This window comes from Staurois parvus, unplaced genomic scaffold (genome assembly GCF_062004578.1).
Source record: "Staurois parvus isolate SC_StPar_1 unplaced genomic scaffold, SC_StPar_1.0 ptg001746l, whole genome shotgun sequence".
Lineage (NCBI taxonomy): Eukaryota > Metazoa > Chordata > Amphibia > Anura > Ranidae > Staurois > Staurois parvus.
In genome coordinates, this window is record NW_028319542.1 from 270,214 (window position 1) to 287,448 (window position 17,235).

The 17,235-nt window shown below is 43.4% G+C and overlaps 1 protein-coding gene across 1 annotated transcript in view; it reads left to right on the top strand.

The window, feature by feature from the left end:
- LOC149434529 (pyruvate dehydrogenase protein X component, mitochondrial-like) overlaps window positions 1–17,235 on the top strand; it is a 137,710-nt gene that overhangs the window by 109,578 nt on the left and 10,897 nt on the right. The window contains exon 7 of the mRNA XM_089663681.1: window positions 2,301–2,448. Coding sequence (XP_089519807.1) covers window positions 2,301–2,448 — 148 coding nt within the window. The remainder of the gene's footprint in view (window positions 1–2,300; window positions 2,449–17,235) is intronic.

The following is a 17,235-nucleotide window of genomic DNA, read 5'->3' on the forward strand; positions in this document are numbered from 1 at the left end:
CCAGCAACGTCCATGAGAACCTCGTTTCTCCAGGGACTCTTACTCCTGGTTGGCTGAGGCAGCAGTGGGAGCCAATGGCTGTCAGTCACAGCCAGTGAGCCAATTGGGAGAGGAAGGGGTGGGGCCACACCTTGGCTCTGTGTGTGAATGGGCATAAAGAGTCATGACTCGGTACCCCTATAGCAAGCTGCTTGCTGTGGGGCCTCCCAATAGGAGGGATGAGCCAGGAGCACCAGTAGAGGACCCAAGAAGCCAAGGATCTGGGCTGCTCTGTGCAAAACCTCTGCACAATGCAGGTAAGTATGACATGTTTGTTATTAAAAAAAAAAATAAAAAAATACTAATAAAAAAAATAATAGTATCACTTTAAAGCATGATAAATACCACAATGCTTTTGTACTGTATTTGGTCCCATTCTATGTTGTAAAATACCTGGTTAATCCTGCCTGTTCCTTTGTCCCCTCTAGGTGTACTGACCATGGTTATCATGGCTGCTGATCCATGATACGTGTCTCCATCACCCCCTGTGTGCTTAGTTTCTCACTCTCCCTCCCTGCCTGTCATTTCTGTGTGTGAGTCGATCTCCTCTCCTCCTGCCGCTGTTCCCTGCTGCTGTAAAGTAACATTTACAAATAATTGGCATCCCCTCTGTTGTATGAAGATATAAAATACTGTGTGCTAGTTTTTTTTTAAATTATAACCCTAAATACCTCTTTGCACAGCACCACTGTGCGTTCACATGATCTCCCTTTGCTGGCTGGCTGACATTAAAGGGGAATCTCAGCCCCTCCCACTGCTCTCCTTAGATCAGGGAAGGAGGGCGGAGGGAGGTCACATGACTGCACAGTGGCGTTATGCAAAAAGGTATTTTGGATTATATTTTTTATAAAACCTTGACACACAGTACTTTATATCTTCATACAACAGAGGGTATGCCAGTTATCTGTAAGTCTTACTTTACAATCACTTTAAGTGTGCAAAAAATTGTTTCCAAATATAGTCCAATTAAAATCCGCAGTGCTTAATCCTTGTGTGTGCATCCATGCAACTCTGACTGCCAGTGAGTCCATTGGTCTTCACAGTGATTGTGGCTCTACCACCTTTTTGGGTGGAAGCTCACATATTTTGTTGGACCTCATTTTTCAAGTAAGGTCAATCACAGCTCAGTTTGTCGTTCCTCCCATTGAATTCTATGAAGTGTGGTACATTCTTGCTCCCTTGTTGTTCACACCATCCAGCTTATATAATCAGCAGCCCAGTTAGAACTTGGGAGGAACAACAAATTGAGTTGTGACTGACCTTAGTTGAAAAAGGAGGTCCATCAAAATAGCAGAGACTGGCCGTATTTCAATCCATGTATATGACCGTTCCCGATCTAGACAAGTTAGTCTAATTATCGACGTCTCTTATATTGGGAATGCTGGAAAAATTTCATTTGATCAGCACCTTCGGCCAATTGGCTGCAGTGCTAATCAGTGCAGGGGCGGACTGACCACTCATGGGGCTCCCGGGCAATAGGGGATCATGGGGCCCCTGTGTCCTTGCCCAAACTCAAAAAAGCCTATGAAAAAGGTACCAGGGGCATCTCATGGGGCCCCCTACTGACCCCGGGCCCTCGGGCAGTGCCCGAGTTTCCAAATGGTCAGTCTGCCCCTGAATCAGTGTATTCTAACAGCGGAGGAGTGCCCATCGTCCCTGCCGTCAGAATATTAAAGCACAGCGACTAGGATTCCGCTAAACGCCTTTTTGTGTAGATGGGGGAATCCATATTTTTTTTTTTTATGATCATCCTTCTGGCTAAATAAAATAATCTATCTATTGCCAGCTTTAGTCTACCCTATATACTAGCTCAAGTGGATATATGTGAAAGAAAAGGGGGTGGGGGGTCTTTAAAATCACAGTTTATATCTATACACAAGCCTGTGATGTCACTAGACACAGTACTTTGGAGAGTCCATGACAGATATTAGTAAAGGGAAAAAAAATATCTGAAGAAAGGCCACAGCTCAATCATACATTACAAAGACATGCTCTGGCCAGTGACTTGAAAGATTCACCTGTGAGCTGTCTTTACTTTGGACCAGGCATTTTATATCCCATTATATCTCAGTGAGAAAACCTTGCAGAGTTGCGTTGGGTGTGGCCAGTTATGATTTTCCACAGTCTCTTATTTTACAATGCCAGAGTTTACAGCCTGTATGTATCACTTTGCTTGAGGTGTCTGCTGACTACAGCATATGACGTTGGTGACGTAATTATGAATGCATTATCTTTAATGCCCCCTAATCTCACCCCTTTAGGCAACATTTTCTGAAATACCAACCAGCAACATCCGAAAGGTTATCGCCAAAAGGTTAACGGAATCTAAAACCACCATCCCTCATGCCTATGCCAGCACAGACTGCGACCTTGGAGCGGTTCTCAAGCTGAGGAAGGAACTGGCTAAAGGTCAGTAAGCAGGTTCATAAGGAATCACACCGGAGGGCGGGGGTCTGGCACAGGAGCCAGTTATTCCCAAGTAAACTAATTTGTGTGTGTAAACTATATGCTCCAAGTGCAGCCATAAGGGTGATCTCTTCTATAAAAACTGAAATAAAAAGAGGGTGTAGCCCATAGCAGCAAATCGGATTCCATTTAGTTTTCCCATTGCCAACTATGAGGTATGACCTGATTGACTGGCTGTAAGCTGTATTCTTTTTACCTTGACCTGTTTATAGAACTCTACAAAATCATGCCAAATCTAAAAAAAAAAATTTCACATTTTATATGAATGTGATTTAGCTTAAAGTGTTATTAAACCCACAACAGTAAAATCAGTCTGTAGATGCAGTAAAGCATGCTTGTTATACTTTCTGTGGAACCTAAGGGGTTAATCATCCATATTGTGTAAAAAGGTTGTTTGATCCTTTCTTCTCTGATCCTCCCCTTCTTCCGGTCTCCAATCCATCGGCTCATAATACAGAGCTCTAGGAGTCGCACTGCACATGCTCAATTTGGTGTGTAAAGCTAGAGAGCTTTTTACTTTGGGGAGGGTGCATGTGATCAGCACAGGGCCTATCAGCGCCGTCCAGACAGAGGGTCAGGGGTTATGTAGGCTCATAGGACAGTCAGAGCAGAATGAAAACTCTTCCTACAAGATTAACGAGTGCTCTGTAGAACATTTAATAGAAGTCACAAGACTGCTATATACTGTTGATGAGAAAAGGTATTTAGAAGTTTATATTTCCTAAAATAATTGCATTTCCATGTTCTGTGTACTGTGGGAGGCCAGATATGGTGAATGGGGGTCCTGCGTTTAGTAACTCTTTAATGCAGAAAATTGTATAACTGAGTATTAATGTTTCAAATCCCGTGTTATGTGTGTTTACACAGCAGGTCTGCAGACCCTGGAATTTTTGTGAAGAGACTTTGCCAGTAGAGCCTCTGAGAGATGCACTATACAGCCAGCTCTCAAAATTGATTTCAGATGTTTTCATTGAAGGGTGCTAGTAATGCTACAGAATGCAACGTCATTGTAAAGAATTTAGCATTTCTAACTGTATGGTTTAGGATAGGCCTTCTTCTGTTCCAGTATGGCTGTGCACAAAGCCAGCTCCATGAAGATATGGTTTGATAAGGTTGGTTCGGAGAAAGCTGAGTGCCCTACACAGAGGCCTGACCTCAGCCCTACTGATTACATTTAGGATGAACTTGACTGCCAATTGCAAGCCAGGTCTTTTCATCCAACATCAGTACCTGACCTCACAAATATTCTTTTGGCTGATTGGGCACAAAGTCCCACAGACACATTCTAAAATCTTGCTGAAATTCTTCCTAGAATAGTGGGGCTGTTAAAGGATAAGTTCACCTTTTTGGACAAAAATAATAAATGCACATTTTTTTTGCAGGTAACAAAATGTGCATTTATTTTTGTCCAAAGGAGCCTAGAAAGCATTACCGTGCAGGTCTCCTGCACACCTGTCACAATATCTGCTTGCCGTACGGGATGTACGGTCAAGCAGATATACTGACAGGAAGCTTCAAGGACCTACCATGGCGTTCCACAGCGCCATGGTAGTTCATTGAAAACTACAAGCCGACAGCCGCTAAGGCTGTCAGGACTTGTAGGCTTTCATTCATGGAATTCTGTGAAGTTTCCCCGTACTATCTGTCAGAGGGAAGGGGGGCGGTGGGTGTGGCTGCAGCTACGAAAACATGTTACATGTTCCACATAAAAACGTGTGGAGCATGTAACATGTGCCAAAGGTGAACTTATCCTTTAAGCTTTAATGGCAGACAACTTTATATTAATGCCATGGTTTTTGAATGAGATGTCTGACAAGTCCAGACAGATGTGGTGGTGGCCAGTTGTCTACAAATTTTGGCCACATAGTGTACTGCATATAACAGGCTGAATGAAAATTTTGAATCTTTTGTTTTTCACATCATTAGTGTTCCAGCTGTTACATGCTATTTTTGTGCTGCAAGCGAAAGTGCCTTCTACAACATTATGGATTTTTATTTGAAAAACAAAACCATTGATGGCACAATCGTATGAACTATTTTCGTTTTTCACTTGACAGAACTTTCGGATTTCCATCCCTATACCTAATGGCAGAGGTCTGTGCGTCCCTTCATGTATAAGCCTCCCCAGACCATCACTGACCCATCACCAAAACGGTCATGCTGAACGATGTTACAGGCAGCAGAACATTCTCCACGGCTTCTCCAGACCCTTTCCCGTCTGTCACATGTGCTCAGGGTGAACCTGCTCTCATCTGTGAAAGGGACAGGGCACCAGTGGCGGACCTACCAATTCAGTGGCAAATGCCAATCGAGCTCTATGGTGCCGGGCAGTGAGCACAGGACCCACTAGAGGATGTCGGGCCCTCAGGCCACCCTCATGAAGTCTGTTCCTGATTGCTTGGTCAGAGACATTCACACCAGTGGCCTGCTGGAGGTCATTTTGTAGGGCTCTGGCAGTGCTCATCCTGTTCCTCCTTGCAAAGGAGCAGATACTGGTCCTGCTGATGAGTTAAGGACCTTCTACAGCCCTGTCCAGCTCTCCTAGAGTAACTGCCTGTCTCCTGGAATCTCCTCCATGCTCTTGAGATTGTGCTGGGGGACACAGCAAACCATTTGGCAATGGCACGTATTGATGTGCCATCCTGGAGGAGTTGGACTGCCTGTGCAACCTCTGTAGGGTCCAGGTATCTCCTCATGCTACCAGTAGTGACACTGATCCTAGCCAAATGCAAAACTAGTGAAACACAGTCAAAAAATGAGTAGGGAAAAAAATGTCAGTGGCCTCCACCTGTTTTGGGGGTTGTGTCATTGTTGCCCATCTAGTGCACCTGTTGTTAATTTCATTAACACCGAAGCAGCTGAAACTGATTAACAACCCCCACTGCTACTTAACTGACTAGATCAATATCCCAGGAGTTTCATTGACTTGATGCTAGACTCTGATTACAAAGTGTTCCTTTAATTTTTTGAGCAGTGTTCATAAATAACAAGTAGTGCATAAGCTGTGTATATCTTCTCTAATTCCCATATAGTATATCACTGCATTCCACTATTTGTGATACTTCACAACAACATATATGGTGATACCCGCCACCATTCACCACTGTGCTCACCTCCGAGATTGGACACGTATAATTACAGGTCTCAAATGCCTTTCCCCTTATTTAGGACTCCTTCCAATAACTCTTCCGTTAATGCAAACTCAGATGTTTACTCATAAGATGTTCAAACGCAAGATTCATATGTTCCATATGTGGTGGTCTTCACCTTTTTAAATCACGATCCCTTTTACTTTTGTATTATCCTCTCATAAAGCAAAGAAGTTATTCATAGTGTAATATGTTCGCATAAAGATATTTATTGTTAAAATGCACTTACAAGTGAAGTAAAAACACAAGCCCTCATAAAGACAGCGGGGTCGCGGCTCCCGCATCACTTCGGGTTTTGTTACCAGTGACTCCCGGCACCCCCTAGACGTGTGTCGTCACGTCATGTGACTTCTTTCTCTTCATTCCCGGAAGCTGATGTAAGACAAGTATGTGTATATAACAATGGGCATTAAAGTATACATAGAGCCTCTCCTTGCAAAACAAACTGTTCAGTTTAAAATTGAAATGAAAAGTAAAACATTTGTGTATACATTTAAAAAAACATTAGAAATACCCTTCTTTCCCGTTTTATGTAAGTGATCATGTTCCCTCTATGCTCCTTATTCAGCTAAGGACAGAGAGGTGGGGGAGGAGAAACAGCATGACACTGAACTTTTAAGTGAATGAGCTGTGCAGGGGGAGGAGGGAGGTGTCAGTTCAAGTCTTATTGTTGGAGGAGAGCAGACTGAGTTCCCAGCACAGCTAGAGAACTGACCACTGTGCTCTCATGCCAGGCATGGACACCAAGGATTTCACACAAAGAGAACAGGATACTTTTCCATACAAGTAGATGGTATAACAGGCAAATATCAGGAATATGAATCATTGGGTTTACATACTCTTTAAAGTTATCGTGTTGCTTTTCTCTGTGTCATGTCTACTGAGATGCGGACACTGCTGGGGGTGGTAAATGTCTGTGTTCCCTCAAAGTTCTTCTTGCTGATCCATACGTCACAACAGGACTGTAAGGTTTGCTGGTTGAACCATTGAGAGCCATGGGGGAAGAAGAGATCAGCGCTCCCGGAAGTGTCGTTTTCCAGCAGACTTCCAGCGAGGAGTTCTCTTTAACAGAGCAGTGCATGACAGCAGGGGCAGTAGGAGAGGGGAGTATGTATATTCTGCTTTTGAAGAGAGAGCTTTTTGCAGACCTTTATTCTCATGACAAGGTCACTATGAAAGGAACCATGGATAATGTCTAAGACATAAACAGCTATTTCTGAATTCATATAATACAGTTATAAAACAATGTAGCATGGGTTAAAACTAATACAGCTTTGCTCAAAAACATTTTTAGATTATTCAGTAAAAAGCCATCAGATTACGAAAAATAGGTTAGTCTTTTTTTTTTTTTTCCTCTGCGTGGTTTCTATAATCCTGTGTGTTCTGCTCAGTATTGGCCTCGTGGTTAATGGAAGGGGTTTAAATGCTGACAAATCATCCATCTTCTCAGACGAGGGAGAGTTTTTGGTTGCTGTGAATTGTTTTAAACCAAAGTTTTGGATCTACGTACTTTGGCACAAGGTAGTGTAATTAGGAGGGAACAGAAAGTATCCCATACCATAACTTCATAGAAATATATTTGCTGTTGGCAGTACCAAGGCATGCTATTATGTTCTGACTAGAGTATGCATCTGTTTCTCTTGAATTTCAGTTTGCTGTAGTAAGGAATAAAATACAGCAGACTGTTCTACTTTGGTCTCAAATGGCTAAGAAGCAGTTTCCAGTTTTCTCACATTAAAACTTGAAATTGTCTTATATTCTTAAGGACCTTTTCACACTATGGTGCAGCTGACGTTACATAGCAGCTCTATGAAAATGCAGTATGTTTTTAAAAAACACTTAATGAGCTTTAAATGGATTCCATTACAGCACATATGCTTGAATAGCTGGTTGTTAAAGTGTTACTAAACCCACAACAGTAAAATCAGTCTGTAGATGCAGTAAAGCATGCTTGTTATACTCACTGTGGAACCTAAGGGGTTAATCCTCTGCATTGTGTAAAAAGGCTGTTTGATCCTTTTTTTATCTGCACCTCCTTTTGTTGAAATGTCCAGGTGATACAGACGGAATCCATAGGCACATGCTCACTTTGCTGTGTATTGCTAGAGAGGTTTTTTTTTTCTTGGGAGAGTGCATGTGATCAGCACAGGGCCAATCAAAACTGTCCAGGCAGAGGGTCAGGGGTTTCACATCCTCCTAGAGCAGAAAGAAAATGCCTCCTACAAGCTTTAACCGGTGCTCTGCTGAAGTCACAAGACTGCTCTAACTGCTGATGAGAAAAAGTATTTAGCAGTTTATATTTACTAAAATAATTGCATTTCCATGTTGTGTGTACTGTGGGAGACCAGATATAGTGAATGCAGGGTCCGGGGAGACCGGCTATAGTGAATGCAGGGTCCGGGGAGACCGGCTATAGTGAATGCAGGGTCCGGGGAGACCGGATATAGTGAATGCAGGGTCCTGGGAGACCAGATATAGTGAATGCGGGGTCCGGGGAGACCGGATATAGTGAATGCAGGGTCCGGGGAGACCAGATATAGTGAATGCAGGGTCCTGGGAGACCAGATATAGTGAATGCAGGGTCCGGGGAGACCGGATATAGTGAATGCGGGGTCCGGGGAGACCAGATATAGGGAATGCAGGATCCGGGGAGACCGGATATAGTGAATGCAGGGTCCTGGGTTTAGTAACACTTTAAGAACGTTATCCGATGCTCTTTCCTTCACAACCAGCTATTTATTGGTTGTTAAGTATGCCAGTGGTTGGTTGTTATGGAGCTGGAACCCGCGGACATCCTTACTCAGTGATCATGCCTTCCCCAGTACCTCCTTGGTGGTCCGCATGCTCCAACTCCACTTGTGCAGGAGCGATGCTACCACTGAAACGGAAAGGCGCCAGAAAGACAGTGGGTTGCCCCTTCTCCTCCCCTTACATTCTTAGAACAGCGGCTCCAAGAATGTGAGGGAAGGAGCGGGGGTGACCAAACCACAGGAGCTGGATGGCTAACAAAGATGGCAGAACTCCTGCACTACCTCATCAGGGATGGAAGGTATTATTTACATATCCACTGATTAAGGAAGCTGCCATGTGCCAGATCCTTAACAATCAGCTATTCTTGGTTGTGAAGGATGCCAGCGAGTGCCCGCGCATTAACAACATTACATCTTTGTGCCATGTGACCCCAAAAGCTCACTTAAAAACACACCCTTGGGGTGTTTTTGTTGCATTTTTAGTGCATTTTCCATTGACTTAAATGGAAGGTGCATCTTTGGTGCATGGAGGACTTTTCAAACCACAGCCCAAATGCAGTGCAGCAGTGTGAAAAGTGACATGATTTAAAGGGAAATACTTTTGATGCACTTCTGTAACGCTGGAAATGTGCCTTTTAGCCTTGCAAAAGCTCATAGGTGTGAAAGGACCCTAACATTTGACTTTTATAGTAAAAAGCATTATAGACCCTACACTGGATGGGAGAGTCACTAACTGCCACTGATGTCTCTAGTGATATGAATGCAGTGATCAGTGATAATACGGCAGACTAACACTACTAATGACAGTAGCTGGGAAGGTGTTGACATCAAGGGGCAATCAAGGAGTTAACTGTGTGCCTAACAATATATGTAATGTGCGCTGCTTTTACTTACTAATCTGGCTGTTTTTTCCCCTCTTTTCAGGGAGAAGAAACAGCCAGATTGCGGTTTGTAAACACAGACTCTGTATGTGATTGGACCCAGCCGATCAGCAGGTTTCAGCCCAAATCATTGGCTGAAATCAGCTGCCAAACTCATGTTGAGTCCAACCACAGCACGGGTCGGCAAGCAAGCCCGGCAATGTACATATACGTTTCCAAGCCTGCAAGTGCTGCCCGCTCGCAATAAATTTTCTGTGAATGGTGGGCAGGAGGTTAATGAGGATGTGCATATTACATGAGGCTCATTCATTGTGCGGTATAAGCAGCATAGCCCCTATAGCTTTAATTTTCTCTATTATTTAGATCAAGACCGTATGTACACAATAGCAGACCCGATCAACCCCATGGTACATCCTTCAATCCAGACTGCATGGATGTATACACATCACGCAGTTCCAATGCGAACACAGCAATGCTTTTTTTTTTTTTTTTTTGCATTTTGGCTCTGCAGCGCAGGAAATGCATAACTACAGACGATTGCGCCTTCCCTAACTTGAGTTGTTTGTGAAGGCAGAGCCTAGAAAACCTGACTACTTTTACTGAGGCCGCTCTGGTAATTTATCAGCGATCCCTAACAGGTCACTGCCTCGGCTTGACAGCTACTAAATAAAGCACGTTTCCCACAGTCTGCTGCTGGCAGCTGTGGTTTCCTGGTGAAGGGTTCCAGCGAGGGCAGCATGCGCGCAGCACAGGGGACTCTGAGATGGATTATTAAATCAGAATTGTGTAACAGCAAGTCAGTGTCCTCTTCCACAGAGATTACAGGCTTATCCGCCTTATTGTTACCAGGCACCTGGAGCTGCCTTCTTGTTTGCTTGGCAGATCTCTGTGTGTATTAATTCTCTCCTTTTTTCATCACACCTCTGTGGGGGAAACCGTGTAAATCTGTATGACAAAGCGTATCTGTCATTTAAAGCTGATGGAAAGGACAGAAACAAATGCAGTCCTCTAATCAATTAGACGTCACTAAATGCATTTTTTCTTAAATGCTAGCGTTGTAAGCACCTGAATTTGACTTAAATCGGTTGTAAAGGCTCAAGGTTTTTTAGCTGCATGCATTCTACTTACCTGAGCCCCAACGCGATCCGTCGATATGCACAACAGCCTCGGCTGTCCCGGGTCTCTGCCTCCTCATTGGCTGAGACTGCAAGCGGGAGCCTGAAGAGAAGGGGGCAAGGAGCTGAAATTACATCAGTGAGGAGAACTCTGAATGTTGATTGGAGGAAAGGGACACACACCCCCTCCACACAGCACACACGAACAGAGATGAGGCTGTCAGTCTGCTGGAAGTCCCTCCCCTGTCACCATTTTTCTCTTGGTGTCTCTAAACCTCAGAAGCAACTCATGCTTATAGCAGAGGAAGGAAATAGAAGACAGCAATGACACTTAGTATTCTGGATTGAGACAAGTACACACGTTGGAGGAATGTGCTTTGTTCATACTTCATGTCTGAGGTTTACAACCACTTTAAGTCAGGTTGAATGTTCTTGGAAAGCCCAGAGTTAGTGCACTCACTTTTCCAGTGGCTTGCATCTCCCATCTTCCTTTCTTCTAGTGCTATAGCCTCCACCAGTCTCTTCAGCATTCAACTCTTTGGGGAGTGTTAGATGCCTGTTTTCCCCACCGTACCCTGTAGTTCTTTCCCCTGACCCCTACATTACAACAGGACACCATAAGGATGTAGAGGACAGAAGAAGGATCCACAGCATCCAACATTTCTGGAGGTTTTGAATTCTAAGGAGATTGGGAGAGGCTGCAGAGCTGAAACAGAATGATGGTAGGAGATATGGGTCGCTGGAGAGGTGAGTATAATACCTCTACTCTTGCAGGGAATTTTCAGCTTTTTTTTACTTTTCATTTTCCGCTTTCAGTAAAAATTGCTGGTGATCCCGTCCTTGTGCAGACAGTTCAGGGGTGAGCACACTCTTGCCGGTCTCCCGTTTGTTCTACTGTGTCATCGCCCTGTCACTTGGGCTTTTGGTGGTGGCTACAGCGAGCCTTTAAAAAAATAAATATTATGTAGACATGGTCTACCATCAGGAAATCCACCCTGAGAAATACTCTAAAGCCACCTCTGGAGTGAATGTAGACAGGAGGAGGCTGCAAGAGATCATCAGAACTAAGATCTATCAAAACTATGAAAATATGTGAAAAAAAGGGTTTTATTTAAAAGTAAAATGGAAGTTGTCTGTAATACAGGGTGCTGTAGCACAACATTTATCAACATTTTTTTTTAGTCACGGAACCCTTTAAAAGGATGCAAAATCTTGAAGCACCAAGTCTTAAAACCTAAAAAACATAAATGTTACTGATCAATGAGAAACCTGAACCTGAGATGACGCACACAACTGTCTTGATGAAATTAGCTTCACACCAAGTCCCCTCCAACACATCGAGTCCCCTATTACATCAGAGGGCCCTCCATCATATCATAATCTCCCCTAAACATCTCCCCATCATATTAGAGTACCCCTATGATAGAATCCCCCTAACACATCAGAGTCCTCCACTGGTTACTGAGCTCCTCATCACAGAGCCCCCCAATCTCAAAGTCCCCCCCCCCCCAATTAAATTAGACCATACCTTTTTGGTGGAGCATGTGGGTTTTGTTCTCTTCTAATTACTGTGGGTGGGCCTATGTGGATCAGCATCTTGCTTTGCGGGCAGGCTAGCTGCTAACGCCATAACAATGAATGACACCATGCGTCCTGCCTTAGACCATCATTGGTTGTTTGGTGCTGGTGACCGTCCCATTAACACTCTGGCAAATCATGGCGCTGATCCAGGGCAAAGTGGGTTTTCTATTCACCGCATCCCAGAGGTGTCCACACAGTGCCATGTGTCCTTTAAGAAAAAAAAAAAACACTGTAAATGCGGTAAAAATTTGGCAAAAATGCATATGTGTTTTTGCCGTGAATCAGTGTGAAAGTATCCTAAATCTGCTTTATTTTTCCTTTCCTTTGTTAGCATCAACATACTAAAGTGTTTTTAGAATAAAACGTTTCCGTTTTCATTACATATCCTTTATCCTCGGTGTAATTTTTTGGTCTTGTGCTTCTCTATGCAATGCAGAGAGGTCATGGCTGGCAGGGTACTGGAAGCATCACTGCACCCTGCCTCAGTACTCCTCCGAAGAGCCATCAGGCCTGATGCAAGCAGTGAACTGGATCTTGGGAGGAGTTGTGGAAATGTTAAATGCCTTTTATGAGTGGATTTCAGCCTATAGGAGTCGGTGTTTTTAGACAGGCTGTATTTACATTTTAGACCACCTTGTAATGGCCACATTGAATACTGAGCCTGCATGATTGAGAGAACGGAAATGCAATAAATGAAAGGCGTGGGCAAGGGACATTCAGGCTGGGGAGGAGAGCGCTAAATGATGGGCATCCTCCAGCCCAGAAATGAGGTGGGCTCTGTCTGACTTGCTGTGGCTTCCAATGCGCACTGTGAGCAGTGAAACTGGAGTGCAAAAGAATTTTAACAAAATAAATTGGGTAGTACAGTGGTGGGCAACCTTTTTTTTCAACTGAGCCAAATCTCGCCAAAACCACGATTTAAATTTATTTTGAGAGCCACATTTTTAAAACTGAAAATACATAGGATGGTACACTGTTTTTAGTTTCAATAAGTTTTTATAGTAATTCATCCCCCATAGTAATTCATCCCCCATATAGTAATTCATCCCCCATATAGTAATTCATCCCCCATATAGTAATTCATCCCCCATAGTAATTCATCCCCCATATAGTAATTCATCCCCCATATAGTAATTCATCCCCCCTATAGTAATTCATCCCCCCTATAGTAATTCATCCCCCATATTAATTCATCCCTCATATAGTAGTAGTAAGTAAGTAGCAAGTAGTAAGCCAAGTCCCCCCTGTGTCAATTCACTTACCTTTGCTCCGCGCGTTCCTCTCGCTGTGTTCCCGCGCCGTTCCGGTCTTCAGGGAGGACTGTGAGAGGAGCCTAGCTCCTCTCACGTTTGTCACGCTGCCCCGCCTACACACATCCTGACAGCCAATCACTGGCTATCAGGATGTGAGTGGCAGCGAGACTGGCCAATCATTGCATTTGAGCGCGCTGCCCTGGCTGTTTTTTTTTTGGATCACGCTGCAGAGTCCCTGCCGCCCGAGAGGAGAGAGGGGAGCGGGCGCCCGGCACACAAGAGCCGCATTAAAGCGTGTAAAGAGCCGCATGTGGCTCGCGAGCCGCGGCTTGCCAACCACTGGGGTAGTATATTGTGTTTGTGCACTAAAACTAATTGGAGAATTTTATACTGAGAATATAGATGTGATAAATAGAAATGCAAATATAGTGTAATGTGCATTTAACGTCTGTGGGGGGGGGACGGCAGTCTCTGGCAAGGAAAGGGTTAATGGTAAGCGCACAGATGTGTACCGTGCAGCAATAAGCACAGACAGTAAATGTTGAGTGGACTGGTTTTCGACCTTCATCCAAGGCATGTCAGCATTGGTGGGTGAGGCCATGGCATATACAGTATGTTGTGTATATACACTGTATATACTGGATATGTAATGATCAGTCTCATTTCCCATGTTACCCTGTTAGGACGTCTTCTACCATGTTGTCCAGTTCCAATGAACTTTGATCCCACTCAAATTAACTAATTGCTGTCCACTCCATAGCATATATACAGCTACAGGGTGGCCGCGCTGTGCAGAATCATGTGCACAGCCGTGGCCAAACGTTTTGAGAATAACACAAATATACATTTGCACAAAGTCTGCTGCTTCAGTGTTTTTAGATCTTTTTGTCAGATGTTTCTATGGGATACTGAAGTATAATTACAAGCATTTCATAAGTGTCAAAGGCTTTTATTGACAATGACATGAAGTTAATGCAGAGAGTCAATATTTGCATTGTTGACCCTTCTTTTTCAAGATCTCTACAATTTGCCCTGGCATGCTGTCAGTCAATTTCTTGGCCACATCCTGACTGATGGCAGCCAATTCTTGCATACCCAATGCTTGGAGTTTGTCAAATTGTAGAGGTTTTTTTTTTTTTTTTTTTTACCCGCCTCTTCAGAATTGACCACATGTTCTCAATGGGATTAAAGTCTGGGAAGATTCCTGTCCATGGACCCAACATTTCGATATTTTGTTCCCCAAGTCACTTAGTTATTATTTTTGCCTTATGGCAAGGTGCTCCATCATGCTGGAAAAGTCATTATTCATCACCAAACTGTTCTTGGATGGTTGGGGGAAGTTGCTTTCGAAGGATGTTTTTGGACCTTTCTTTATTCATGGCTCTGTTCTTGGGCAGAATTGTGAGTGAGCCCACCCCCTTGGCTGAGAAGCATCCCCACACATGAATGATCTCAGGATGCTTTACTGTCGGCATGACACAGGACTGATGGTAGCGCTCATCAAGGTTTTTTCCAGATGCCCCAAACAATCAGAAAGGGGATTCATCGGAGAAAATGACTTTACTCCAGTCCTCAGTAGTCCAATCCCTGTACCTTTTGCAGAAAATCAGTCTGCCCCGGATGTTTTTCATGGAGAGAAGTGGCTTCTTTGCTGCCCTTCTTGACACCAGGCCATCCTCCAAACGCCTTCACCTCCATTTGCATGCCAATGCACTCACACCTGCCTGCTGCAATTGCTGATCAAGCTCTTCACTGGTGGTGCCCCGATCCTGCAGCTGAATCAACATTTGAAGACAGTTTGGGCACTTGTTGGACTTTTGTGGCCGCCCTGAAATTTTTTCACAACAATTGAACCTCTCTCCTTGAAGTTCTTGATGATCTAATAAATGGTTGATTTAGGTGCAATCTTAGTAGCGGCAATATTCTTGCCTCTGAATCCCTTTGTGTGCAAAGCAGTGATGATTGCATGTTTCCTTGCAGGTAACCATGGTTAACAGAGGAAGAACAATGATTTTGAGTGCCACTGGCTTTTTAAAGCTTCCAGTCTGTCGTTCTAATTCAGTCAGCATGACAGAGTGATCTCCAGCCTTGTCCTCATCAACACTGACACCTGTGTCCTTTGTGGCAGCACTGAAATGCAGTGGAAATAAATTATTTTTTTTTTAATTAAGTTCATTTTCGTGATAAAGAGGGACTTTGCAATTGATTTCAAATCATCTGATCAATCTCCATAACATTCTGGGGTATATGTAAATTGTCATCATAAAAACTGAGGCAGCAGACTTTGTGAAAATTATTATTTGTGTCATTCTCCTAGATTGTAAGCTCGAAAGAGCAGGGCCCTCGATCCCCTCCATGTTTTGCATTGTATTGTTGTTGTTCTGTCACATGTTCTGTCCCCCTTTGTAATGTACAGCGCTGAGCGAACTATTGGCGCTTTATAAATACTGTATAATAATAATAATTAAAACGTTTGGCCATGGCTGCATAAACGTGATTCTGCACTTCCTGGTAGATGCGTTTGTTTTGGGGTACAAATGTATTGTGTTTATCCAGTTTCATTGATTTTAACAATGTCTGTCTGATTTTTACATAAAATCATATGTAAAAAAAGTGATTTTTATGTAATACATATATTTGTGTTGTAAAGTTTGGCACCTAAAAAGTCCCATTTTATTATTGTTCTTTGAGTTGATCACCAACTGAAAATGTCACCAACCTGACTCAAGCTTATCTTCATGTCACGTTATCTATTTAAACGCTTAAGGGCCACCCTATAGCAGATATACTGCTACAGGGTGGCACCTGTGCACAGAAACACGTGTGTGTGTATATACGTCATTCTGCATTTCCGGGTAGGGGGCACGTGCGCTCTACCCGTGCTGCCATTTGCGACCGCGGATGTCAATCACCGGGTCCCAGCCGGTAATTGACATCCTTCCCTGCCTGTCAGCTCAAGCACACTGCCATCCCAATCAGTGTGCTTACAGTGAAGAACACACACCCCCTAGTAAAACACTCCCAGCACACAGTTAACCCCTTTGATCGCCTCTCACATTAACCCCTTCCTGCCCAGTGTCATTAGTACAGTGCAGTGCTTTTTCTTTTTTTTTTTTTTTTTTTTTTTTTAGCACTGATCACTGTATTGGTGTCACTGGGGTGTCATTGACACCAAGTTGGTTCAGAATGTCCACCGCAGTCCTGCTAAAAGTCGCTGATTGCCACCATTACTAGTAGAAAAGAAAAAAATACCATTATCTATACCGCCATTTGTAAATGCTATAACTTTCACGTAAACCAATTCATTTACACGTATTGGGTATTTTTAGCAAAGACATGGAGCAAAATACATTTTGGCCTAAATTTATGATGAAATTTGATTTTTTAAAAATTTTTTAGGACATGTTTAATATCAAAAAGTCCAAAATATATTTTTTTTCTCAATTTTCGGTCTTTTTTTTTTTGCTTATAGCGCAAAAAATTAAAAATGCACAAGCGATCAAATGCCACCTAAAGAAAGCTCAATTTGTGGGAAAAAAGGACGTAAATTTAATTTGGGTGCAGCGTTGCATGACTACGCAATTGTCAGTTAAATTAACGCAGCGCCATAACGCAAAAAATGGGGTAAATCCTTAGAAGGGCAAGGGGTTAAGCAGTTTTTTTCCCTTGCATGCACAACAGTGTGGCGTTGAAAGGGTAGAGGAGCTTTGCTAAAGTAAACTTCATCTGTTCACGTTGATCAAGGTCACCCAAATATGATCTCATTTCAGTTAGCAGACTTTATCAATGATCCCTCATCCCTTTGCTCTCTCCTCCTATCAGCAATATGTTCCTTGTGCTGCTGCACAACTGATCAGCTCCTTGTGCTGCTTCTGCCTCTTTTTGAGCTTTGCTGCTCAGTGATGGTAAGCTGACATCAAGTCCAATTCAGGCACTTGTGCTCCTTTCACTTCAACTAAATATTTATGGAGCTACATTGATTTAAGTCTTTTGTTTCTGCC